At 42.6% G+C, this 27,372-nt stretch overlaps 1 protein-coding gene across 1 annotated transcript in view; it reads left to right on the top strand.

Moving 5' to 3' along the window:
- Positions 1-3,631: 3,631 nt before the first annotated feature.
- The window catches only part of LOC104959781 (homeobox protein cut-like 1), a 50,875-nt gene continuing 27,134 nt past the window's right edge, over positions 3,632-27,372 (top strand). The window contains exons 1-3 of the mRNA XM_010787678.1: positions 3,632-3,762; positions 20,423-20,533; positions 24,407-24,454. Coding sequence (XP_010785980.1) covers positions 3,700-3,762; positions 20,423-20,533; positions 24,407-24,454 — 222 coding nt within the window. The 5' untranslated portion in view covers positions 3,632-3,699. The remainder of the gene's footprint in view (positions 3,763-20,422; positions 20,534-24,406; positions 24,455-27,372) is intronic.

Raw genomic sequence — 27,372 nt, forward strand, 5'->3', positions numbered from 1 at the left:
ATGATCAGTGTTGCTCTTCGCCTGCAGCTCCCAAGGGCCACGCATCCATCTCTAACCCGGCCACACAAGGCCCGCTAAAAGCACCTTGCAGGCAGAGTCAATGAGCAGGAGGAGAAGGGAAACAAACTGAGAAAAGTGGGAAAGCTAAAGGACAGAATGGCTGTTTTATTTTCTACCCTGTAGCACTGTGGGTATATACGATCTAGTTTCATAATGGCACTGAGACAAAGAATGTGTGTTTATCTCCCTATGTTTAAACTTTAACTCAATGTACATGAGATGATGAGGCTTTTAGGAGCCTAAATCGGTTGGGCCCCAACATGTTCCCTGTTGTCCTTGTCAAGAACAATTTACGTTGTGTTTTTTCCCTCCTTTCTAATTTTAAAATAGAGTGTAATAAAAGATGAGTGAGGGAAAAAACCCCTTCCAAGTCATTCATGCCAGACGTGCAAAAGCCGCTGTGGCAGAAAATTATAATTTGTAGGTGGATTGATAACTCGGAGTCTTACTTGTTCCGACCTACACTGTGTACCCCCTACTGCTTCAAAGTAATCCAGAGCCTAGTGAAGCTCCACTCAAATCCTTATGGAGATACTGTGTGCTCAGTGAGAGAAAAGTGCCTGGCAGGAGAAAATACACAGATTTATAATGTTTACAACGACGTCTTCATCAAAATAATGTATCAATATCTAAGTATTACTTGAAGGATACAATCAAATCAATCAAAAATATTGAGAAACAATGTAGTCGTAGCCTGACACAACTAAAAGTCAATCATATCTTTGGTAATGTACCAATGGTTACATATTTAATTATCTCTGCAAAGAGAACATGTGTTGTCTCTTGTGTGTTTTACATATAGTTTGAGGATGAAGTCCATTTCATGTTTTATTGTTCATTGTATGATGATTCAAGGGTTGCACTTGAATAACATGTACTCTGTTTCTGACGATTTCTTTGAATGGATGAAAATGAAAACCGTGAACTGTTTATGGAAGGACATTCTTTTTCCTTTGTTTGCACTGAAATGTTTTATGAAGAAAGTTATATTCATGTTTCCCCACTGAGCAGGTTTCTTTTAAGCAGGGATCTTTGAAGTATGTGAATAAATAAAGTCACTTTATAACCGTACAATATTTGAAACATTGAATCACTGTGTAATTTTATTTTTTGTATGAAAAAAGTTAAAACATGCAACATTTCTCAGGACAAATACTATGCTTTTTGGAGTCACTTTTTATTATATGTTAGATAACATTTTGTAGAATACTTTTCATTTTATCAGTGCCATACAAAGATATACTGTGTTCCTTTAGTTGTGTGTTTCCTTTGTGTGACAGTAAGAGAAAACTATACAAACACATCATAATGGACACCGTGCAAAGCTACTAAGCCTGTAGGGATTATCTCAGACCTGTATTTCTGGTTTGGCTTAATGATAGGTAGCATCACAAGTCATGCAGGCCAGGCCAAGGAAACCCTGATTAACATGGCGGAAAGGAAAATAAATGAGAGGATTAAAACCAGGATCCTCTGGTTCATCTGCAGTATTTTGTCTAAGAAGTATTTATAATACACTGAATACTTACTTATGCTAATGAGCTCACTGAATAAGCTCACACATTGCAGATCATTTGTTCATTTTTTTAAAAGATGATCACGATAGAGAAATAGTTCAAACAGAAACACAAATCCATCTATCACTTTTTTTTCATAAAGATTATTTTAAGGCAGCTGTTAGTTGTGATTGAAGTGCAACTCAGTACATTTTATTAAAAGGCATGTGACTGGGTGCCATGGTTAAACTGAAGCAAGGCTTTAATTCACTGTATTATGTCTATAAATGAAGTATGAAATAATGAAAACACAATTGAGACTACAAATCAGTTGAGCACTGAGCACCATTCATACTGTTTTAAAAGGGAGACCAAAACAGCTTCAAATCAAATCAAGTAATGACCTGAAATTTGAGCTAATTTAAAACACAAAAAATGCCCACCTTTGTGCAGTGAAACAGACGTTATTATCTATGGCAAATTCTTGTGTTATTTTCAGTACATGCAATTAAAGTTCAATGGCAGTGAAGAAATGAGAATGATTGTAGGCGGAAAATAAACTTTTAAAATATTTATTTTAAAAGGCTGTAGCCTCTGGGGGAAAAAAAGCCTAAGTGTAAATGCAGGCGTTGATTTTACCCAGGCCTCACGACACACTCGGCAAGTCACATTTGGGAACCCACAAAATGCTAAAAATGTAAACAACATGTAGAACAGATGTGTTGCCCTGATAAACCTGAGCAGCTCGGCTCCGCTTTGCAGAGCAATTGGAGGCTAAATCGAAGGCATGATGTGTTTTAGGGTGAACAATCGGCACAGTTTGACGCAGGAATTTAGGGCACTCCATATACAGTGCAATTAGAAATTATTTGCATATCCACAAGCTGAAGGGGGGCTGAGGACATGGTCAGCAGGAGTGAGGCCTCAGGAGCAGCCTGGGTTCATTGTGTTGCTGAAGGTCACTTCAACAACAGATATGTATGCATGCTGACACTCTAACCACTGGGCTGCCCTGCTGCTGCAATGATCTGACTAGATTAACAACCATCTTATTTGAATAACTAATCTGATTAATATCTGTGGAGCAAAAATAATGCCTCAAAGCAGTATGTAAGGATGTCTTATTTATGATACAGTAAGACCGTGAACCTGGAAATATCTTATCTACAGTGTAAGTCCACTCCATCCCCTGTTTTGTTGCATAGGCTATGAGTTTGTATAGATCCATTATAATAATAAAGGATAATATAAAATACATGGATTATGAAATGTAAGATATTATGGATACTTTTTTTGTATTATTGATTAGATGTGAATGCTTTTGTTAACAATTTAGATGGACACTTTAATCCTAGATTATATTTAGTTTACAGTCATATTTAACCATTCCTTTTAAATTGCAATTGTCCTTCATACACTTCCACAATGGAACAAACATAACATAATTTCAATGGGATCAGTAAAACAGCTACAAAACACAAACAAAGTATTCATACACTAGATTTAAGTTGTGTTCCTAAATTATGTAGCTGTTATGGTATAAATGAAGAGATTAAAAAAACTCCAAGTATGTGTATGAAACAGAAATCAACTCTTACCGATTGACAGTAAATCACATTTTGGAGAAGTAATTATGATTATTGGTGAGATAAATGATAAAATGGTCTAGATTATCATCTTGCACAGCTCCACACAGCTGAAATGAATCATTGCTCCTGCATGCCCTCCTGGTGTGTTTCTTTCTTTTTAGATATGGCTTCCAAATAGCCTCCTGGTATTATTTGTGTATGATCTTTGCTCTCCATAAAAAACATAATGATCACTTAAGCTACAACACCAAACATTGACTCATCTGGCTCTCACAATTTCGTGTATTTCAAGGTAATAAAACGACGAGTAATTTAACGTTCGCTCTGTTATTTACCTGTAATATCTGGATGTTGATAAAAAGCTATTTAAGCAATTATAATGGCGTTATTAAGGCAACACTGCTGTCAGCTGACTCCGTTCCGTACACAGGCTGATACCCGGATGGAGGTGGATGTGATCCGGTCCGGGTGTTGCGGCCGCCCGGTCCTCTCCACTGAACTCCAACCCCCGCGCTCTCTATCAGCATCTCATTCCTGTCTCAATATGTCTCAAGATGGCGGCCAATGCAGGATCGATGTTTCAATATTGGAAGCGCTTTGACTTACAACAACTACAGGTCAGTACAACCTATGTTTTAACCGTCTCTCCACTATTCTCTTCGGACGCTTTGCCTCTCTCGGCCGCTGTGTTTTGTGTTTTTTCCGCGGTCGCCTCGTAGGTGTTTCGGAAGAGAATTCAAGACCTCTTCCTCACATTGATGAAAGTGGCTCTCTCGCTGATCAGAAATTGATCCTCTTTGTTCAATTCAACATCGATCGGACACTGCAACTGGGCAAGCCGGGGCGACGCCGCGGGGATGCACCGAGATGAAAACAAAACGGCAGGGCTTTTGCCGGAGAGCTTTCGGTTAGCTATCTTTATTGCGTGTTCTTCAACTTTTACCGGAGCGAGTAGCCGTAGTTAGCCCGACGCTTAGCCGCTTTAAGGTTGGATCATTTGGGGGAAAAATAAGTGCGACTCATTATACGGTGGCGCTGTGGTGACACCAGCCGTTGAGACGGGCAGACACACAGCACCGCTTCGCTCGTGTGTTTTTATGCTTTTCACTGACAAATTGGTAAGTTTAGTTACAGGCGAATGAAAACATTAGCAACCTTATCGGCTAACGGGTTTGAAGCAGTTTATACTGAAGTCCGTGATTATGGTTGATCAACTCGGCTTTTTCTCTCGCTTTCCCCTGACGGCAATTATACACTGTGAGGTTTTTTTTTTTTTACAGACATTGCCACGTCTGTTGAAGTGGACGGGACGGGACAGTGTTTGTTGATGCTATGCAATTAAATGAAACGATAGTAGAAATATGAAAGATCGTGACCTTGTTAATTATGATGAACTCCAGAAATGTCCCCAGCCTCACGCACGCCACTTATCTCGGCGTGCACGGAGGAGGTCCACGGCACAGTGCAGGATATGAGGAAAAATATTGGGCCTATTCAGTGTGTGTGAATATAGCCTGTGTATGTTAGAGCCTGTTTGACCTATCACAAGACATGTAGACAATGGCACTGTTGTGTTTTCCCGTGGCATTTAACGTGCATTGCTGAATTTCAAATCACAATTTATGAATATTAGTAGACCAGTCGCCTTGGTAATTAACATAAGATTGCATTATGTAGGCTAGCCCAATTGTTCATACATAATTTTGTACATGGCACAGGCTTGGGATTTAAAACTTTTATTTAGGTCATGATGCCCCTATGACTGGTTAGACAAAAGGACAGTGAAGTCTTCCCAGCGGGCTTTGTGTTGCACTTATGCCACATCATCAAGGCTTCACTTCTCCTATTTATTTGATCCTGTTTGGTCCTCCTACTCGTGCCCCCTTGTTCATGCATTATGTAAAAAAATTGAGACTGCTTTCTCTTTTCTTTCCTCACTATCTATCTCCCACCCCCTTCCTGCCAGCCCCCCCTCACATCTTCCTCTCCCTCACTTCCCCCTCCCCTCCTTTTAAATTTTTTTTCCCTCTCACTCTTCTCTGGCCCTTCACCCTGCTGTCACCCATTTCGTCCAGTCTGAACTGGTGTGTGTGTGTGAATTTTTCCGAGATCGGTCTTTTTCGTAGATTGACTGCCAGCACGGACAGTGAAGGCACTGCCAGCAGCCAGGACATGAAAAATGCATCGCATAAGTTTGTGATAAGGCCCTGGGTAATTATGGCAAAGGCCCCTATCACAAGCGATTAGTCAGGACAGTGAATCTGAGCGTGTGCAAAAAGCCTGGCGGTTGGCAGGCCTGTCTGCAGGATAGGAATCAGTCGGAGCTTGTGTGTGTCTGTGTGTGTGCGCAGAACTGCTCAGAACATTCACTGTCTATTATTGATGACATCTTATTTACTCTCCCTCCCACTGAGAGGCTCCTAGAGGAAAGCCTTCAGAGAAGACCTGTTTTTGTTATCCGTTTTCTGAGGATAATGCAGGGTTAGTATGATATGATCATGGTCTGTGTATGGCCTTGTCAGCCGATTGCTCTCTCAGTTGCTTCTTCCTTGTGATCCAATGGACATTGTAGATTCACAGTCTGTTCTTTTCTGTGTGCGAGGCACCAGCAAAGGAATGTTTTCTTTTTTTTGTTCCGTTTGATGATGAAAATCCAACCCAACCTAAGATGTCAGTAGCTTTAAGCCATCCTAGCGTCTACTCCTCAGGCTCCAACTGCTGATGTTCATTAAAATCCTATTTGATCAGTGTGTCCCATTCCCTGTGTGAGAAACTAGCTAGGTGGTTGTTACAGGACAGAGAGTGCTTTGAAACAGCACAGCGAGCTGTTAACTTGTCTTTTCTGCATGCTTTTTTTCCTGCTCCTTTCACCCCCCCCGCCCCACCACCACTACAAACACAAATGGGTGCAACAGTGATGCTTTTAGCAAGGTCTCGCACACTTGCAAAATGGATCAGTGATTCAGAGATGATGGCAGGGTGACAGTGAATTACAGATGGAGGAGGTTTTAACGTCTGTAATCCCTGTCCGTCCATTACAGAGTTGAGTTTCTTTACAGGGGATCATCACTCTTCTCTCCTGTTGTTATTTTTTCTTTTTTTCTCATTTTTTTTCCTCTTCTTTTTGACCCAGTCAAGCAGTTTGCTGGAACATTGTGTTTCTACTTGAGAGACTGCGCTTCATTACAGGCAATCCTTAATAAGAAAAGAGCGAATAGCTGAGCCTAAACCTATATTTTATATTTTCCGCGTAAGCTCGGAAAATTAAGAACAGACCTTTCTGCTGTACACAATTCCCAATTTAGGCCTAATAGCTTACATCTCACCTCATAACATTTCCTGGAACAAAGGACCCTAGAGCCATTTTGAAAAATAGTACAGCTAAACAGTGACTTAGGTGAAAACGGATCTAGAACTCGTTCCCGTTCAGCACCTCCTAATGGGTAAATTTAGGAAAGGGGTTTTGTAAGCTGATCCCAGAGCTGTGGTCAGTGGCAACCTGAGTGGTTTAAATCTCTCAGCGTCCGGCCCGCTGTTGTCTGCAGGAGTTTTAGTGTTAATTTATGAGCCGGTTGTCTGAACTCACTGGTGGGATATTTTTACCCCTCTGTTGCTGCACAGGCTGGGGGAACGTAGAGGAAGGGGCATCACGTCATGCTTTTACTGTAGCCAACCGCTTCTCTGCCCAGTGACAAAACCTGGCATTGGGACTGAGGTTTCACTGTGTGTTGGTGGGTGGTGAGCGACTAAGCATGAGCGACCATAAGCATGAGTCAGAGTGAAGGACGAGTGCATGTCAGGTCTTTGGTCTGCCCTCGGTCTACTTTGGTCATGGCTATGTCATCCCACTTTCTAAGACGCTCTAGTGTATCCTTCTGAGCGATACACTCCACAGGACTCAGAGGAATGTGCAGCCCTGGAAAAAAAAACTTCTCTTCATCTACCTTATCAGTGGCTAATTCTCACCGGAGGCCCATACTCCCCAAATCCTCAGCGATTTATCGCACGTCACACTCGGCTCAGTTTCTTCACCCTCTCTCTGCTTTGAGTCGTGTCTACACTAGGCCCAGTTTATCTGATTTTACTACTAAAAGAAAAATGCATTTCACCATCTTGAGTTGATACTACAACATTGAATTAAACAATTTTCTCTGTCGTAAAATACATTTTAACCAATGTCATTTGATGTTTGAACAAAAGATAAAAAGCACTTAACAGAAGTCTAAAAATAGGGCTATCCAAACAGATGGAGTCAGCAGCTCTTAATGCAGGCTTTATGCAAAAGTGTGTGACAAACGGACATGTTCCATATAAAACTTGAAGGTGTGGAAGTCTCTGCTCAGGATAAAAATATCACACATGTGTTTTTCTTTCAATAATTAGCAATTTTAGATTAGCAACACTAAACATTTTTCCTTGGCTGGATCTCAGATAAACGGTCTGTCATTAACAAGTTACAAATGTTAAATAAAAAAGCAGTGAAATACCTCAAACTTCTTTCCCTTGTCGTACGATTTAAAAAGTCTTAATAATGCCGTCCTTAATAACTATTCTCACTCGATTACTGTGTGAATGTTCATTTTTTTATCCCAGGAAACAACTCTTTCGTTTTTCCTTCTTTTACTTTTTGTTGTACTTACTCTTAGGTAATTTCACTTTTAAAATGAATGATCGTAATACATTTTAATTGCAGAATTCCTTCACAGGCCTTTTGTGGACTTAACAAAATATGAGAGGGCCCATGTTGAATTTCAGTGTCTGGCTTTTTGTATAAACACTTAATACTTTCTAATTTTCTACAACCTTTAAACATACTAAACCATTTCAGTAATACCAATATTTCATACATACATTTCATTATCTTGTTTAATATGCTCTTCAACACTTTACATGCTACAGTGTACAGTTGTTGTACATTACCAGTTATCAGTAACTTTAGAAACAAATTGTATTTGTTGTTGCTCATAATCGTCCAAAAATGTTGCCATATTTTTTTTGATTTGATCCCCACCAAATACTTAAAAAACACTTAAATGCAATTACACAGACTCTCACCCAACAACCAGCAACAAAAGCACAGGCGGCAGTTTCCAGAGACCTATTTTCAAGTGGCAGGCATTATTTACAGACCCACTTGGAGTCTCTCTCACCTACAGCATCATAGAGCTTCACGGTATCTCGTGACAGAAGCATCCATTATTCTGCTGCTCTGTATTCCAGCAGAGAAAGCCTGGGCTTCAGTGACTGGACACTTCAGGCTCACTTTGGAGAATACTGGCTGTTTCCACTTGTAAGTTTGAAGATGATGCCCACTTTATTTAAAAATCAACCGTAGACTTGAAACAGCGCCTCCAAGGCCGATGTAATCTTGTATAGTCTATTTCTCATCTTGTAATATTAAGCCTACGGATTTCAGTAAACAAAAATCTTGCCTTCCCAAGGGAAAAATATGTCTGTTTTAATCTATAGCTGACTGGTAAAGTAAGAAGGTGCAGACCAGCACTGAGCTTAGCTTTGGTCTAAACAAACAACACACACTCTTTTCTTGTTGCTTTTGTGTTAATCGTTTTATTTTTCTTACATGTTTTCAACCGTTTCACCGGTTTAATGGGGAACTAATTTAAAATTCCAGCTTTTTCTTAAAGAGTCGATAACTGTTGGTTTTCAGCGGTATGTGACCTACAAATAACTATTATATTACTACTATACAACTTTATTGGTCACACAGTGTAGTAAACAGTTTAATTGAAACTGGAATTAAGGATTATTAGTATTATTGATTTATTTATGTGATAATTGAATAGTTGTTAAAAAAACATATTCCCTCTAGCCTTCAATGACATCTACTTTGCCCTTTTTTTGTCCAACAAAAATCTAGAATATAAGAAAATCCTCACAACTAAGGACCTTAAACTTAATGACTGTACTGTAAACGGTCTAGAAAAACAATATTTGTCAAAGTTTCATGTTATGTCATTTGAGTTAATTAATCTATCAGTAATAAATCATTCTTGCATTTATTTTCCATACTACGGAGTCACTTTACACTATACATGAAGATCATGAGGATTAGATTTAAGTGAGGAAACCTAAGAAATGTGTGGAGAGAATAACTTTGAATAATGACAACTCTGGTGAAAAATTAACTTAAAGCCGCCGGGGAATTTTGAGCTTTTGAAAATGTTTGATTGGCTGTTAAGGGGCAGATTTCTGATGATCCAGCTAGCCGGGCCTGGATGAGATTTAACAGTATTTTTGAGGCGCTATACAAGATGTTAACATGGAAATATAAACAGAGGCAATGGACCAGAAAACGAAATGGAGTCCCCTTTCCACAAGGTACCACAATGGGATAATTTAGACCAACTGCAGACGGTCACACACTGGGAGCCAGTGTTCGAAACGTTTTTGACGAGTTTGGCTGAGCGCATAGCTGAGTTTGAAGCTAATGCAGGGTTTCATTTTGTTCAACAAAAGTGTCCCTCAGCATAAGCCTGCCGAAATGTGTTTCTGCAGCAAACAGTCTTGTGGCCTTCAGCGTCTGGTGTAGCCAAGCTATCGGTGAACCACTCGCCCTGACTAATTTTAGTGTTGTTTATCCCACTGTTATCAAGGCGTCTTGACTAAATAAGGCCCTATGTGCAGTCCTCTTCCCATGTCAACCCATGACTCCAGACAGTATCAGTGTCCTATTAGATCATTGACCATAGGTATTGAATTCTAATAGGCCTATTGGTGTGTCTTAATGGTCTGAGTATTGAATTATGATATTGGCAAGGGCTGATGGCCTCAGGATTGAATTATGATATTGGTGTGCTGCAGGCTAATGGTTCTTGGCATTGAATTATGATATTGGTGCACTTTGGTGGTGTAGGGATTGAATTATGATATGGCCTGCTATCTGCTAATAGCTCACTCTGTAATTTTCAATGTCAATCATGGCTTCAGTTGCCAGATCCATAGTCGGCCTTCAGGCTCAAGCCATCAGTCACAACAGATCGGAATAGCCTTCAACCTTTTATCCAAAGTTCTTACTCCAAGTTACTCTCTCCCTTTTTAACATGTTTTTGTCTTGTTTTGAGTCCATCAAGGAGTTTGTGAGTTGCTACCACAAGGATTTTATTAGTCTAAAAATAAGTGTTTTTTCTGTAGAATGCTAAGGCAAGCAGTTTATTGTCCAATCCTCTCCCTTAGCTTTGAAATGTCATCTTACTATTACACGGCAGACGGTGTGAATCCTTTTTTTATATTGACTCGCAGTGTTAATAGTTGTTATGTTATTCTCATAGTGTGAGCATGTATCATCACTGCTATAAAATGACGAGATGTTTGATGGTTTAATGTATATTATAATAAGGAGCCTAATGTCAAAGTAATGGAACTGTAATGGTTCGGAATCGGAGCTAACTTTGTTTCTGTAAGTGTCCACACCTTTTTCAGTGTTTATGTTGAGATCATTCCCATTTTGGTAGTTTATAAGCAACCAGAGCTGTGATGGTCCTGCTGCCAGCTCACAGAGTAAATGGACGGCTCGCTTCTGTGTCAGCCCTCTAAAAATAACACAGACTGCTGGCTGGGCTCAGCAGAAAACTACCACGATTATATGATGATTCAACTACCCTGTATTCACAGGTGCGTAGATGTGTGTGTGTTGGATGGAGGTGGTTTATGCTAAACAAATGGTTCATTGCTTTCAGTAAGATATTTCACTGCTTTAGTTTTGCATCGTAAGTTGGAGAACTTTGCCCTGTTAGAGGAACTCAGTTGAGGCCGTTCACGTTTGGCTGCTTATGTATTTCAGTAAGAACAACTTTATAACTGACTGTTATCCAAATCAGTGTAATGCTTGAAATACTAAGTTACATTTACGTGGGAATCAAATTAAGTAGTTTGAACTACCTGCACCCTGTTTTTATTACTGCATGATTAAGAAAAGTAGTAACTGTTCCATGGCTTTGTCTCCCAAATTGTTGGGTATTCTCTTGTATCTGTGAAATTCATTGGACGTCCTCAGACGATACCTTAACCTCTCCTTGACATTTGACCTGAGCAGCTGTCCAGCTGGAGTCAGGGTTCAGAAATAGTCTGACCCCGCAGACCTCAGTATGACCTGGGCTGTCTGACTGGTCTAACCTTTACAGCCAACAGATGAGGACTTTACCATCTGTTTTGCCTTTAATGGGTCTGGCATCCTTGAACTTGAACTTGTTTGGATGTCGAAAGAAGAAAAAAACAACTAAAGACGGTAGAAAATGTTCTGACAATTAGCACGGGCTGCTTTCCTATGCTTATGCATTTGTTTTAATTTATAAGGATGAATAAATGCAAGGTCAGAGTTTCAACCTCCTTTGTTTGCTTATTTTGGAACAACTTGTGAGCTACTGCTTTAGTTGGAAGATTAAAAAGTGTTGAACTAAATGTACATTTCTAAACTCTGTAGCCTCATTTTAAAAAGTGAGAGTTGTCCTCTCGGGGAAGGGGGGAAGGGAATATGTGTTTAGTAGACACAGGCTCATCCGCTGACTGCTGTCTGACCCTGAGTTCAGCTGTATGGTTATTAATAGGCCCAGAGGCCTCAACTTCCAGGAGGCCCTCTGATCAGCTCCAGATGTGGAATGAGAGAGGACAATTGTACGTTTAGCCTATCCATGTTTCACGTGAAGCAGAAAGTAGGGAGATAGGCATTTGGTGAGACTGATAAAGAATGAGGAAGGGAGGGACAGGAGACCTTTCCACAGCAGGAGCATGTTTTGTGAGTCTTTGTTTTCATGTGTGTGTGTTTTTTCATTTATTACACTCTCTGCCCTCAGACCAAAAGACCATAAAAACGTATGGCATCACCATGGTGACCATAATAACTGCCTATAAAACAGCGTGTAAACTGTGAAATAAGACAAACAGACCAGAACAGCCCTGACTGGCTGGCTGGCTGACTGAATGGCTGCCTTCCGCCATAAAACTATTTGAGAGCCAGACTGAAGGAATGCCTTGGAGGCTGCTGTGGCTGTCACGACACATGAAAGGATTAGGCTCTGTGTTTTATCTCCTCTTTATCTGATGGTAATGGATAAGCTGAGTGTAGCCTATCATCTGACGCTTGGGCCGGGGGTTTGATGTTTTAGCAGGGTGACGGTTTGTTGAGTTGACCGCTCTGGTCTATTGATTGCTGTTTGATGGTTTTGATATGTAGGCTGTGTTGAACAGGTCAAGTCTTTTATGCAGTGGAGGCTCCAAATAGCTTTTAGCTGTCCTTCACTCCTCCCATTACTCCAGCGGTTCGTTTGATGTTTGGATCAATCAATAGAAAGAGCTCTTACACATGCTCCATCCTACGTCCCACTGAGCTCAATTCCTCTTCCTTCATTGTGCAGGCTTTGTATCACATTCTCTCAACACAGAATAAATGATATCATTACCACCCATTACATAGCCTAATGCAAGCTAATTATTCTGTCATTACTGTAAGGATTAGCTATGCTCATTCTTTCTTTCTCACTGTGTTTCGCTGCCTTTTTCTCGCAAAACTCACACAAGCCGAGCAGAAAAACTCTTACTCATAAAGGCTGAGTAAGACTTAGCCCCAGGACATGCTCTGTTGACGTTGATCGTATAGACCATGGGTGTCAGACTCAGTCAGAAGGCAAGGGCATGCTAGAAAAAAAGTGACAGCATGTGTTGGACACATTAAGGCGTCTAGATTTATCTAACCTAATGGGGCATTTTCATACATGCTTTTGATTAATGCGTGGAAGTTAACATGCTGCTTTTATAGGCTGTGGCACAACTCCTGCTGATGTGTCATCATCAGGCGTCTAGAAAATTACTGGCTACAACAGATAGACGAGGCTAAATTAAAATGTGGAAAAGGACATCATGTAGAGCGTGGATTTAATGTAAGAGAGGCGCATGGGAGTGATGCAGACCCCTTTTCACCGTACAGTCACTGTGCCAATAGCATGAAGCTGCGTGTAGTGCTTAAATGGAAATTTAAGTGAATGAATTACGAAATCAAATAGGCTAACGAATTGTGAGCAGATCAAATCTTAACCAAATTAGAGCAGCACTAAACACTGCTCCATTGTTGAGGGTCAAAGACTTTCTAGGCCAAAAAGACTCGCATAGTGTAGGATGATGTGTGGATGTCTACACCATTACTATCCTGCACCTGTGATCCTGCCACATGGTTACTTGCACTTGACGTTACTTAAAGTAATAGCGGCGGCGTCAATTGCTTAACCGAGTCCTTGAGACCCAGGCTTGTGTATGTGCTACAGGGCCTGGAGAGCCCCACTCTTCTTCCAGACTTGATTAATCCCTATCGCCCCTCTCCATGATCGCAGTTTCCATTTTTTTGTCCGTATCTGTGCACTCATCCCCTCCCCAATCTCCTCTCACTGGCACAGGAGAGGCTGGCAGAATGGAGGCATTAATTCAGGGATGAGAGGTGTGATACTCTCTCTCTCTTTCTCCCTCTCTCTCTATCTGTGCTCTGTTTGTAATGCGTGGCCTTTATCGAAGCTGAAACAGCTCACTACCCTCTGATCCTATCTCAGATCTCAATATCCTAGCCGTTCCGCCCTGTAAACGCAGGGATGAAAAATCTTGCCCTTTCACCAATGCATTACACCCTAGCATATCGCTGTACCCCTCTCCTCCCATTGCACCCTCCACACCACTCACCCTTTGTGACACAGGCCTCTAGCTAAATTCCAACTCTGTAAAATGAGACCAAGCGAGTTCTACGTCCTCTACGCCAGAAACCATCTTAGTCTCATTATATGCGTATTTAGGCTCAGGCCTGGCATCTGAAACCCCTCGTCAGACAATAGGTTGAGCAAAAATAATGACTAGCTCTCAGTAAGCTTCGGGAGAGTTCAGGCTTGGATGTTGGGGAGATAAAACAACAACCAGTCTCTCAGCAGAGAAACACGGATCAATACAAACGAGGCTGAGGTGTAAAAAGCCTGTTTTTGATCCAGGCTTGCGTCAGCGTCAGTGAGGTGAGTCTTGACAGCTCCTGTGCTGTTGTTAGATATGGATCTGTGTTCAAAAAAAGGAGCAAAACGCTCAGGGACCACAAGCGCCTTGTTAAGATGTGAAGAGTGGTGGGCTGACCCCCGCCCCCAACCCTTTGCACACGCACACACACACACACACACACACACACACACACACACACACACACACACACACACACACACACACACACACACACACACACTATCGCACACTCGCGCACAAAAGCGTTAAGACCTCAGATGTCATAGTGAAACTATTGTTAGCTCACGGATAAGAACACTTTGTGGCTTTGACTCCAAAGGGTGAGAGGTAAAACAAAAACGGAGATTCAGGAGGATATGACTTGCGTCTTCAAACCCTGTGTGGTTTGTGAAAACAGCGTCTGGCTTCTGTTGGCACATTTTAAAGTTGTACCTCCTGCTATGGCAGAGGTAGGATGGCAGACAGGCAGCCAGGATCCTAGTGACTTATCTGTGCGGTGTTCTGAGGGGGCGGGCCTGTGATCTGTGATCATGTACCGTGTCGTTGTAGCAAGCGCGGCTGTCGCTCCTGACTGAGCTGCCACCCTGCGACTCCACCCCCCCACACCGTAGGTTTGGCATTCAGAGCAGTCAGCCGCATAGGAGCTGGAACGCCGGGAGGGGAGATGGAGGGGGAGTTTCAGAGGTAGACCTCGTAGATTTCAGATAAGACATCTTTCCAGACGCCTTTTCACTGTTTACTATCATAACCACAAAACAGCCTCAGACATGTCGAAGATAAAAGGAAAGATTACAGACTGCACGGGCAAGACAGAAAACTTCATCTAAACATCCGTGTCATGTAGCCGAGAACAGAGGCTGTAAAAAAAAAAAAAGAAGGCTTTTCACTCTGTAAAGCACACAGCAAAGTTTTATAACAAAATATCAAGCTCTTTTGTACTGAGACTAATACGCTGTTAGTGTAACCAAGAAGAATGAATGAAATATTGTCCATCTCTTTCTTAGCCTGCCATGAATTCAAGAGTAGAACTCCATTAGATTAATGTGTAAAGCATGCACCGATTGTGAAGCAGTTAACCTACATTGTGTTTGGACTAAAGAAGTGGTGGCAGACTACTTGGCATGAGGAACTGCAGTCTATGTGTAAACAGTGTTTCAAGCAGTTACAGTCCCAATTATTCCACAGAGAATGAGATCTGAAGCAAATCCTTGTGTGGTGTTCTCCCCTCTCCGTGCACTCCTGGTCACTGTGGCGGCACGGACGGCAGCTGCAGATTGACTTCATACTGTGTACATAACAATAACTTTGTTGTCATTCCACTAGTCTATCTGTCTCGGCATCGTCGGAGCGTGAGGGCAAAAGGAATTCCATGAAGTTTTGATACCTCAATTAAAGTGCGTCTGTCTCCTGTTATCTCATTTAGTCGGTAGTCAATGTGATTGGCATAATCAGACATGCCTGATTGGTGCCTCCCATTTAATTAATCAGTCTCACTGTATCATCACCTGTGGCTCATTAGAGTAATTAGAGAGAATTAGTCAGATAGAAGGCCTCTCTCTGCCTGCAGACGAGTGGAAGGAATTTCATTAGGAGAGATGAACACACACACGTACACCTTGGGTCGGATGGCCAGTGGTAACAGGATTTGTTTACCCGTGACTGTTATCGGTGATTAGTATTATTACCACAGTTGTAGGACAGGGAGAGAATCATTTCCGTTTGGCCCAACCTCCCCTCCTAACCGAGAACATAGCTCCCTATGCCAAATTTCACTAGGCTAACATGTTAGCAGATTTCCTCTTTTGAAACGCAGTTTAAAAGAATGTGGAAAGACTGGGCTACCCAAGTTACTGCAGCGGCCTGTCTGTGCATTCATGTGAGAGCACACGCGTGTGGAGCAGTGTGCGGGAGGCTTCTTGGCCAAGTCGGTGTTGATGTCTCTCTAGGGAGTGTTGGCAATCTGTTCCAATCGTCTTTACAGCTGACCAGACGACCAAATGAACCAGGACAGGGACTGCTGCTGTGGGCCAGTCCAGCCAAGGGAAGCAGGGGCTGTTACAGCAATCACACAGACATTACAGCACACTTAATGCTCCCCTGCACACACCATATTCCATCCTCTGCTTAACTAGACAGTGCGGTCCTAACCAGCCATTGCAAGATTTTAAAATAGTGCTGAAGTGAACTTGAAATGGTTAAAATAACTAATCATTGGTTAATTAAACAATTTTTTAGATCTAGAAAGTAAAACACTTGAAAGTCATGCCGAGGAGAGCCAGAGAGGGTTGACCTCAGAGACCCAGGCCCGGGCACAGAGTACACAAGTTTTTCATGCATTTTGACCGGGGCTCTGTGGTGCACTGCAGGCGTTACATTGGAGCATCAACACGAGTGCTAGTATTTGAACCTTGCCTCTGCAATGAATTATATTTCTTGTTGTTACATTAGTCATGTACTGTGAAATGTAGACTTCCTGCATTTGCATGTTGGATTTTGTTAATTAGTTTCTTCGTGTCTTGGCTTCTTCTCCAAGCTGTCAATTTGTAAGGTTTATCAAACTAGCAAGATGTTAATCATTGATGTCAAACATGATAAAAAAAAAAATTCTCAGTGGTATGCCAGCTGGCAGAGCCCCTGTAGAGCAGCCTGGCCTAAAGTTAACAGTATTCACATCCAAAAGTTTGGAGTTTGATGAAGCAATGCTATATTTACTTGCTGCTATGGGATGCTGCTTCATAATTCTGAATTAACCCCGTTATAAATGTTTACTCATCTTAACTTAATTAAGGATCCATAGATATGCATTATTTTAATTTTGATTCTGAAACGTTATAGTTATTCAATATTTAACAAGACATGTTTGCACTGCTTACCTCTTTGATCAAACATGCTCAGTCCGAATGTAATACCTTTAGCTGCCTCTGCACACAGCATGGCTGGATGTGTTAACTGTTGTGACGTTAGATGGGCAGTGACATATGTCATCTTTCCAGTCATTATAAAAATGAAAGGTCTTCATCTTTCTATTTAGCCATCTATTAATCTAGCTATCTGCTATCTTTAGTCAGGGCACTAATATTCAATTGCGATGTGGATGCCAGCATGGATCAGGTAGCCGGGCTGATCCTCACTGCAAAACATTCAGACAGATGATACATATTGTAGGTCCCCGTTCTCATATTAAAGTAAAGCAACCCGTTTTTACAGTGTAACTGTATTAACAGAAATTTTGTAACCTTGAGCATATCACCTTGTGAAGAAGTTGCATCTGGTTTTCCTATGTAAATGTTTTGCAACCAGTTTCAGAGGAAGCAGAGAGTCAGTTTGACATAATTAATTCAGTTCACATTTGGCTATTAAAACATTTTTTGCATAGGAAAAAGCCTGTTGCAAACAATCTTTTAGAAAACTTGTGGTGTTTTATAGTTAGTCGACACAAAGAAAAAAGGTATAGGGTGAAACAGAACCTCTCCTGTGACCATAGCTTGAGTCAGCACCTTTGTTACATGTAAACTGACCCGCGTTCTACAAAAAACAGGGTTCAGCAGAACAAATACCCAAACATATTTGTTCAGTATTTCACTTAAGGTACTTAAATGTGACAACCTATCGTGCTTATATGTGGCATAAAGTGGGAATAGGCGCGGTCCCCTAATGGTCGGCGAGATTTGATGTGTGTGAACAACAAAGGGTAGGCAGCAGGGATTGTGCACTTTCGGATGTTACGCTCTATCAGCAAGATGAGTGTAAAGTCTGCCCGTGTCTGCTGATGTGGGCAAAGAGTTTGCTGCATAGTCAAAATCTGACTGAGGCTAAGAATCCTTTTTTTTTTTTTTTTTTTTAACTGAGACCATGCCCATAATTACTTGCCCACTTGGCATTGAATCAATCCTCTTTCATGTGTGATGTGTTTATTTAGCTTAGCAGTGAGAATTTTTTTTGGAATGGGGATTTGGTAACACATTGGGATGTGTGAAGGGTTTTGAAAAGGGATTGGACAGAATCAAGGGCGTCAGGGATTGGCACATGACCTCATAAAGCAAGACGATAGTGGAGGACTGTGTTTATTTCTGTTTGCTCTGAAACGGAGCACACTAATCAATTCATAGGAATAGATTATTGAATTTCTTTCAACGCTTGGAAAACTAGTTGAGGATAAATGTACCTGAAGTTTGCATATTTACTCATTTGCATATCAAAGATAAATCTTGCAAGTTTAATAAAGAGGCTGTTGTTTTCAAGGTTATTTTCATTTTGAGCTGTGCTTTTCTTTCACCGTCAATAGAAAGAGGTTGTATGAAGGTTATTTCCTTTTTTCTAAAAACTCATAGCTGATATGAGAGCATTCTTTAGAGGCAAAAGACAGCACACACACACACACACACACACTCTCTCTCTCTCTCTCTCTCTCTCTCTCTCTCATATCTCTCTCTCTCTCTCTCTCTCTCTCTCTCTCTCTCTCTCTCTCAAATCACGAATCTGTACTAATCGGCCATGGCATTTAACTTGCTTGGTGAATCAGATTATATACTCTATATTTTCAAAATACATTCCTAGTGTTTAATATCACAGCTTGAATGATTAAAGCCATTATCTCCTTGACTTTTTGGATATACCTAAAATTGTCCTGGCTGCTGCTGATGCCTTCTAAATTCTGATCAGGCTTTAAAATCAAGTGTTCCAGTGAGTTATATTTTTGAATGATTTAAAATGTATTTGCCCTTAAGGCCTAATACTTTACATTTTGATTAATATCTGCCAAGTTTAATGTTAGTATCTTAAACCAACTGGGCCTTATATCCATGTTCCTGTAGCTAATCTTTACCAATATAATAATTACACCTCTGTCCATGAACTGGAGCATTCATTTTTTAACAATTAATTTAACGTGATTAAAATGTCGAAGGTTCCTCCTTTCATCAAGCTTCTGCGCACGCTCAAATTCACTAACAGATAGTGCAGCTGCTCCATGGCCATGGGCAGGCAGGCTGCTACATCAACTGCTCCATGGGCAGCAAGAGCAAGATGGCATGTAAGCAAGCGAGCATTTTTTATTATTTTTTCAAACATCCTTTGCTAATGCGTAAAATCCATTGCAGTCAAAAGTCGACCAACATTTGTTATATTTTTTTAATGGTTTGTGGATAAAACAAGATCACGGCTGGTCAGGGAATTAAACTTAATGCTGATGGGGGGGAAAAATCTACTAATTAGTACTTGATCACACTATTTCTTTAGAGGGTTGTATTTTCTTGTGTGTTGGGGGTGTGGGCGATGTGAGGAGGTGGGCATGTGTGCGTGAGTGTGTTTTGGGACCTTGTCAGCAGACTGAGCCACAAGGGCCCCTGTGGTAATGTGTGTATTAAATGATTAGTGTGTTAGTTAGCATAACGGCCCTTCAGCAGCGTTTAATCACTCTCAGGGGTGGGCGGCCTCACAGGAGGTGGATGGGAGGGGGCAGACGGAAAGGGGGAGGCGGAGTAAAGGGAGAAGAGAGATTTAAACGGGGGAGAAGGTTCTACTGGTTGAATGGGTGAGTGGATGATCTGTAGAGAGCACGAAAAAACGAGGGGGAAAAAAAAGGAGTGAGCGTGACAGGAGGCAAGAATCCAACAGAAACATAATCCAGCAACACTCAGCAGAGAGAGATACAATCTTTACAAGGCCTGAACGTCTTGTTAATGTCAGCACTTGGCCCATCATCTGGAAGTCCCATAAATAGCTATTAATAACAATGCCAAATGGATATGGATAAAGGCGGGCCCTGCTTCACTCTTGACAACACTGATGTTGTTGATAATTGTGCAGTTGTAATGGGGAGGGGTCGGGTTGTCTGGTGCAGAGTAGTTAATAATTGTTGTGAACTGTGTGTGGAGTAGTAGTAGTCAACTCCTGCAAGCGCTGTCATGCCCGTCACTGTGGTAAAGAGATGACTGACAGGCTGAATGGCTCCAGATACGGCCTGCGCTGGTAGCAGATCAAACTATCGGTGTAGACGGGTTTTTCTTGGCGGGGCATCGAAGTTGTGGTACTGCTCCCAGCCTCTGCTGCTGCGATGAACTTGCCAAGTTCAGCTGAGGCAGGATGGGTAGTCTGCACTGCAGCACGCCAGATGGTTCAAGTAGTCTGCTGTCTAGTCAGAAAACTGCCCCTGACTTTTTGTTCTCAATGATAACAACAGCGCTGTTTATAACGACTAAGGCAGTAATGGTAAATGTGATAATATTTGCTGCTCTCTTCTTAGCAAACTAAAAAAGTTGTGTGTTTGTTTTGCAGAAAGAACTAGACGCCACCGCCACACAGCTTGCCAACAGACAGGACGAGAGTGAACAGTCCAGGAAGAAACTAATCGACCTGAGCCGCGAGTTCAAGAAGAACACACCAGAGGTGAGTAATCAGATATTCACAGACACGCACCAACACACACACACACAGCCATGCATATATCCCACAATTATTTTGACAATCATAGTGTGCCTCGTTGTTTCTCTCTGTCTCTTCTCCTCTTCAGAAGTGTAGACGTTATTATTTACTGAGAAAGCAGGGGAGGAGGAGGAGACGGCGCAGAGATGCGGGCTTGGCTCCCAAAAATAGTCTCCATTAGTTTCCCTGAAATCCTAAAGAGACAAAACAGAAAACCCCTCAGGAGTTTGTATTATCTGACCTAGTTTTTTATGCGTGCAGAAAGTGTGGTCCGTGATGGTGTGTGTGTGTGTGTGGGGAAGAGAGAGAGAGAGAGAGAGAGAGGCAGAGCAGGAGGGAGGGAGAGAGAGAGAGAAAGAAAGAGAGTGTGACAACACTACTAAGTGGGATCAGGAGGGAATTCTGTCCTGTTCCTGTGTTCCCATCACTCCTCCTGGGAATATTTGTTTCATCTCTGTTACCAAGGCAACGCATTTTTAACCACACAGCGAAAACAAAGTATTGTTGTGTTATTATTGGTAATGTCACCATGGTGAATTATTGATGGCAGTATGAATTATGTATGAACGGAGTAGACTGTGGATAGAAAATCGCCAACTCTCTGTGGAGTTGACAGTAGGCCTATTATAGTTACCACAGGGTGAGGATTGTGACGATTGACTTCAGCTTGTAGCCCACCCGGCGTAGAAGAACATACACTAGAGGAAACTGTACCTGCATACAGAAGATGTTAATTTCACTTTGCCCTACACATTCACCTCTAATCTCCTTTTCAAGTTTAACCACATGCCTTGCAACACACAGAGGTGCACACACACACACACACACACACACACACACACACACACACACACACACACACACACACACACACACACACACACACACACAGAGAAAACATGCAGAGAAGCAGAGGCTCGCGCAAAAACACACAGAGGCAGATAGCCTAGATCAGAGAACAGGACACACACATTCATCAGTGTAACAAGGCTGTGATTTAGGAAGGCTCCTCTGGCGTCTGTGTGGCCCCTGGCATCTCCCTGGTATGTGGAGGAGGAATCTGAGCCAGGCCAGACGAGCGACAGGATTCATTACAGGGCTGTAACGGGCTCAATAGGAATCGGCATTAAAACGCCTGCAGTTTGGAGGTGTATTGGCACCAAAGATGCCTACTAAATAGGCTGGTTCATAACGTGTGATGGCCGGATTAAAAATGCCTCAATCGTCCTGTGTGCATTCACAGGGCTGTGTTTTCTGTCGTGTCCTGGCTGTGTGCGTGGTTGACCAGCCTATAGAGCGAGCTGTCAGCTCTCTGTGGTCTGCACCAGTCAGTGGAGATCACAGTCACATCAGATCAGACTGCATTAGGCTGAGCGGGAGTCCGTCTCTGATCCATTATTCAACAACTAGGAGACCAGCCCACGTTGACGGTGTCTAGTCTGTTGAGCTGTACTCGACGTGAACTGCACTCATGGTCTGCATAATAACACGCACACACAGACAAGCTTTTGTAGCATTTTAAAAGTAGTGCAAAGAAATGCACGTGCAAACAAAGTTTTCATAATTCATCAGTACTGACACACTGTTGGAATTTCTTTTTAGGCTACATCTTACTGTGCTTCCTAAGTTGCCTGAATTATTCATCCAGTTCTTAATTTCCTTTTACTTAGTCAAGGTTCCTATAGCACACTGTTATGAAGGAAAGGGTGGGAATGGTTGTAGCATGTCCCAAAGATTGCTAGCCAGAGGCAGCGGTAGTAAAACAACTTGGTGTGTACTTGTGTGTGTGTGTGCACGTATGCACACACTCACGTTTGTGTTTAGCTTCAGGGCAGACAGACAGCGAATGGGAGTTCCATACTCCCCGGAGGATTCCTCGGGCTGGCCTGTCTGCTGTCTGCCGGCAGCTCACACACCAGCCATCCATCTCCCGCTGCCTGGCCCCCTCCACTCCCCACACACACACACACACACACACACACACACACACACACACACACACACACACACACACACACACACACACACACACACACACACACACACACACACACACACACACACACACACACACACACACTCTGACCATGGTGTCTGTGTGCATTGTTATGTTATATGGTCATAAATCTTTGGAAGTGGTGGGGGCAGGGGGGAGGAGCGCTGCAGAGTGGACCAACAGGGTTCAGAGCTGGGCTGAGACAGCAGTGGCTCGCCTCTGCATGTTATTTGAATGTGTTTGTTTTTGTGGGTTCTGTGTGTTTTCTTGAGTGTGTGTGTTTGTGCACAAGCTTGTCAAACTGCACTGTTTAGACTACTAAAATGCAAGATAAATGATAACGATAAAAACATTAAATGTCTAAAAATCTAATAACATGAGGAATTACATTTAACTGTAAATCAATACAGAAACTTAAAATTAATATGGAATTGTAGCAGCGCAGTTATGAGTTATACAAAAATAATAATCATTGCAGGATTATACTGCATTAGATTGCACAGAGGTTTCTTTTTTAGCCATAAGTATTAACATACGTTTTAAAACACAATGATCATAACACAGGTCACAAACATGGATACTGCTCACCAAGGTTTGGCCCTGACAAAACAATAGAAACTAAACTTAAAGAAAATACAATTGAAATAAAACAAGAACTTAGTTTAAGATCGTTAAACAAACCGAAAGGAAACTGAATCCTGAAATTGAAAATTAGAATATAATCTAAATCTAATGCAAATGACAAAACGGACAGCAGTATGGTGGTTTTTTGGGGGGTGTCGATTTGTGTGTTTATTGTGTGTGTGTGTGTGTGTGTATGTGAGAGAGAAGGCAGAGCTAGGAGGGGGCCGGGGGTGGAGCTGGGGGCGGGGTGGAGGTCATTATCCCCAGCAGGGGAATATTGAATTGGCCCAGACAAACAGCCACAGCGACCCCTGATGAGGTAACAATGGGGCAGGGTCACCGAGGTCATGACCTGTCCTCAGCCCCAGACAAGCGGCCTGTCTGGACCAACCTGGGATTAGGCTGGCCCCAGACACTGGTCCCAGACACTGGTCCCAGGTCAGTTTGGGATGCACGCTCTCTGCAGCATCGGTTAGGCTTTTAGGCGGAGGTTTCTAAAAGGCGCAGAGTCTCCCGAGCACACATCTGTCGGTGCCCTACTTCACATCTTCATTAGGCAGCTTTTTGAGTATGTGTGTATCCACAAACTGTGCAAATGAAATGGGCTTGTACAGAATGTCCTATTCTACCACGCTTTTTACAGTACGCTCCAGTTCAGTTTGTCCGGATGTAGGCTCAGCTAACAGCATGGTGATTTGCATGTTCCCCTGATACATACTCGACTGGCTATCTAATCTGAAACCGCTGACTCGTACTGAAAAGTCATGCAATGGGACTCGCAGGATAAAAAACATTTGCTTTATAGTAAAAACTTTGTGCGTGGAGACAATTTGTATTAACTGTAGTCCTCATTCACTCCCTGTCTCACACACACTAGGGGCGCCTCTGGGTGGCCCAGGTGGTGCTGCACCTGTTCTTATGAGAAACGCAGTCCGCTAGAGCACCTCGGGGTGCAAACCTGGCCTCCTCCCTACCCTCATGTTCATCATTCGCTCATGCATCACTCATTATTCATCGGCAGTTGCAAGAACGTCCGCTAGTGGATTTCAATGATTGACCCAATGCGGTCTTCTTCTATATCACTCAGGAGGTTTTCACAGCTTCTGGACATCTCTGCCACATACTCCTGTGTATTATCTGTTGTTAAAGGAATGCAAATGATCGGTTCATTATCTGCTTTTGGAGAATCGCTAACTCTTCCTCTCTTTGTCTTTTAGGATTTCCGGAAACAGGTTGCCCCTTTGCTCAAAAGCTTCCAAGGAGAGGTGAGTGTTGACATTCCTATTGACACACTAGTAGACACACATACTCTAGCACAGCATTTATCTTTGCATTTTATAAAGCCTGTTTGACATTCGCTGAGTGGTCTTGTGCCTTCACTCGGTGCCCTTCTCTCCTTATTCCGCCTTGGTCTTTCCTCTTTAATTGTCATCTCTTCCCTCTCTCCTCTCTTCTCTCTGCCATCTCCTGTTCTTTCTCTTACCACTTCTCATTTCCTCTCTTTCCTCTCCCTCTCTTCTTCGCTCTGCTCTGCTCTTGATTTTCTGTCCTATTCATGAAGTCCTGTAGCCCGAGGGTGTGTTTAAATTGCATCCTGCAAAATAAAAAAAGGCACCACAAAACCCCGGCTCTAGCCAGTCACAACTCACCAATGCTATTTCCTCAGACTTTGTTTGTCTGCATGATTCGGTGGGGTTATTTGTTGATCTGGTGATTCAAAAGCCATTTTGGTTCATTGTGGCTCATATATTTACTTTCAATTTAATGTAGCGCCTTAGGTTTCTATGTACCTTGACCTATAAGAGGTGACTTTTGTGTGTGCTATATTATACTCCCACAGTTCGCCTCTATCTCCTCCTCCATCATTTTGGCCTATTTCCATCATGACTCCTCCTGTCTGGCAGCCACGCATTTCCAGTTCACTCCCATATGTGAAAGTCAGAGGGTAGGAGTGGAAGCGGCTGGTTTAGACTGGGGCGTTATTTGGGGTTGGAGTGGGTGGACATTAGCTCAACAGTATCTCTTCGCTATAAACACACAGAAACACACATGCTCGCAAACAAAATCATCTCGATAGATAGTGACAGGGTTTCTTAGCTACTGGCCATAGAATATTACAGTTTAACACTGGGTTAGTTTCCATATTCTTGTGTTAGAGCAGCAACCACAGCCAGTGGTTATGTAAAAATGCTGTAATTTATAGTGGTCCCACCATGTTCTGCTGATGATCCACAGTCTATTTAGAGAATAGAAACGGCAGCAATATAATTGTGGCTTTGTCAGCTGTTTCCACCATCCTCGTGTTGACACACCTCGACGCCGTGCACACTAGTACACGCTGAGACACATAGTGGGTGGTCGCGGAACTGAGAAAGACATTATCTTATGATTATTGAGATAATACTGTACACCCGCGCCAGTCTCAGAGCAGCCTATCAATCAGTCGACTATTTTGCGCGCTTGCATGCCACAACACGAGCAGCTCTGAGAATGTGTAATTTTAGCCTGGCTTTGTTTGCTTACCCCTCCGTGCTTTGATCAAGGACAAGACAGGCACCAGAAAGCAGAGGGTCTTCCTGTTGAACTCATCCTTAGGCTTTTTACCCTGTGAGCCTGAATCTTTACTAAGTGAATGTGGAACTCGGACAGAACAATAAAAAGTTTTATCCCAGGAACTTGGAGGTCTTGATACCGTGTTTAATCTTTGTCATTGAAAGGTGGATGCCCTCAGGTCACAATTATTACCAATAACAGTACTGTTTCCACAAGGCCTTAGTCTGGTAAACGGGTTATGTGTGTGTGTGTATGTCGCATGCTCAGTGTTCCTTGTTGGTCCATCGATCAGATAAGCTTTTCCATTATCCAAGGCTTCAGTCTCTGCTTCCCATAGCCTCCCCTTATCAGACTCCACTGGGGCCACACACAAACATGCACATACATGCACACACACACACACTCACACACACACTCCCAGGTCAGCCTGATGCCCTTCACACACTATGGGTTAGATAGGGGAGCGAGGCGGTGCTGAGTGATGGTGGCACAAGGTGCTGACGTGTGTTTGTGTGTGTGTGGATGTGTCAGGGATACCTTCTGCAATTGCAAGCACTTCTCATTGGTAATGCACTGATACTGGTGAGGTATCATTTGTGTCACTTCATTTGTTTTGCTTGGTCTGTGTGTGCGTGTGTGTGGGATGGGGGCAGGGAAGCATGTAATAGCAGATGTCATTGGGATTGGTTGAAAGAGCTGCAGTTTGGAACAGCAGGGTTGTATTTGCAAATCCTGGGTGGTCTTCTAATGGCTCTGGTCCTGCAGTTAACCTGCCTCTAACTGTAGGGTGTGTCCTACATTAAATGCCTATTTCCTGCCTCCCATGTTGGGCTATATAAAGCGGCTGTACCACTGACCTTGGCCCAGTCATTGTACAGTCACGCAGCCAGCTCCCTTCATTGCCATCGGCAGATCATTTTGTGAGCGTGTATTTCTTCTCTATCATGAGATTGTGTTGTGGTGCTCTGATCACATATATGTATATATTTACACGCACACACATTTTGGCACTGATGAACAGGTTTGGTGTTTGTGTGTGAGAGGTATTAGTGCTCAGCATCAGTAATCCCCCATTAGTGGCCTTGCATTTGAGGATCCTGATCGCTCAATGTCACACAGCCCATCAAGAGGGTAAAGTACATGGTGTGTGTGTGTGTGTGTGTGTGTGTGTGTGTGTGTGTGTGTGTGTGTGTGTGTGTGTGTGTGTGTGTGTGTGTGTGTGTGTGTGTGTGTGTGTGTGTGTGTCAGAAGCACTGTATATGCCAGATAGACATGACTGTGTGACACGTGAGAAAGACTGACACTGAAAAAGATTGAGGGAAAGAGAAAAAAACTAGTCAGAGAACATGGAAGTGACAAGAGGGAGAGACTGAGAGAAAGACGTGGATAAATAAGGAGGGGGATGGGGGAGGGAGGGGTGCTGGCACCAGCCTACTCAGGGCCAGATGTTTTGCGGCTAAAAAACTAGAGATGAATCAAAGCCATGTGAAGAGATTTATTAGGTTCCCATAGGAGCCCAGGCAGTATTACATGAAGCCCGCTCTGTTTACAGTGGCAGGAACCCCTAAACCACCCATCAACTACACTACTGGCTTGGCTGGGAATGTGAAGACTTTATATTTGGACTTAT

The sequence above is a fragment of the Notothenia coriiceps genome, unplaced genomic scaffold (genome assembly GCF_000735185.1).
Source record: "Notothenia coriiceps isolate Sejong01 unplaced genomic scaffold, NC01 NC01_scaffold00031048, whole genome shotgun sequence".
NCBI classification, from domain to species: Eukaryota; Metazoa; Chordata; class Actinopteri; order Perciformes; family Nototheniidae; genus Notothenia; species Notothenia coriiceps.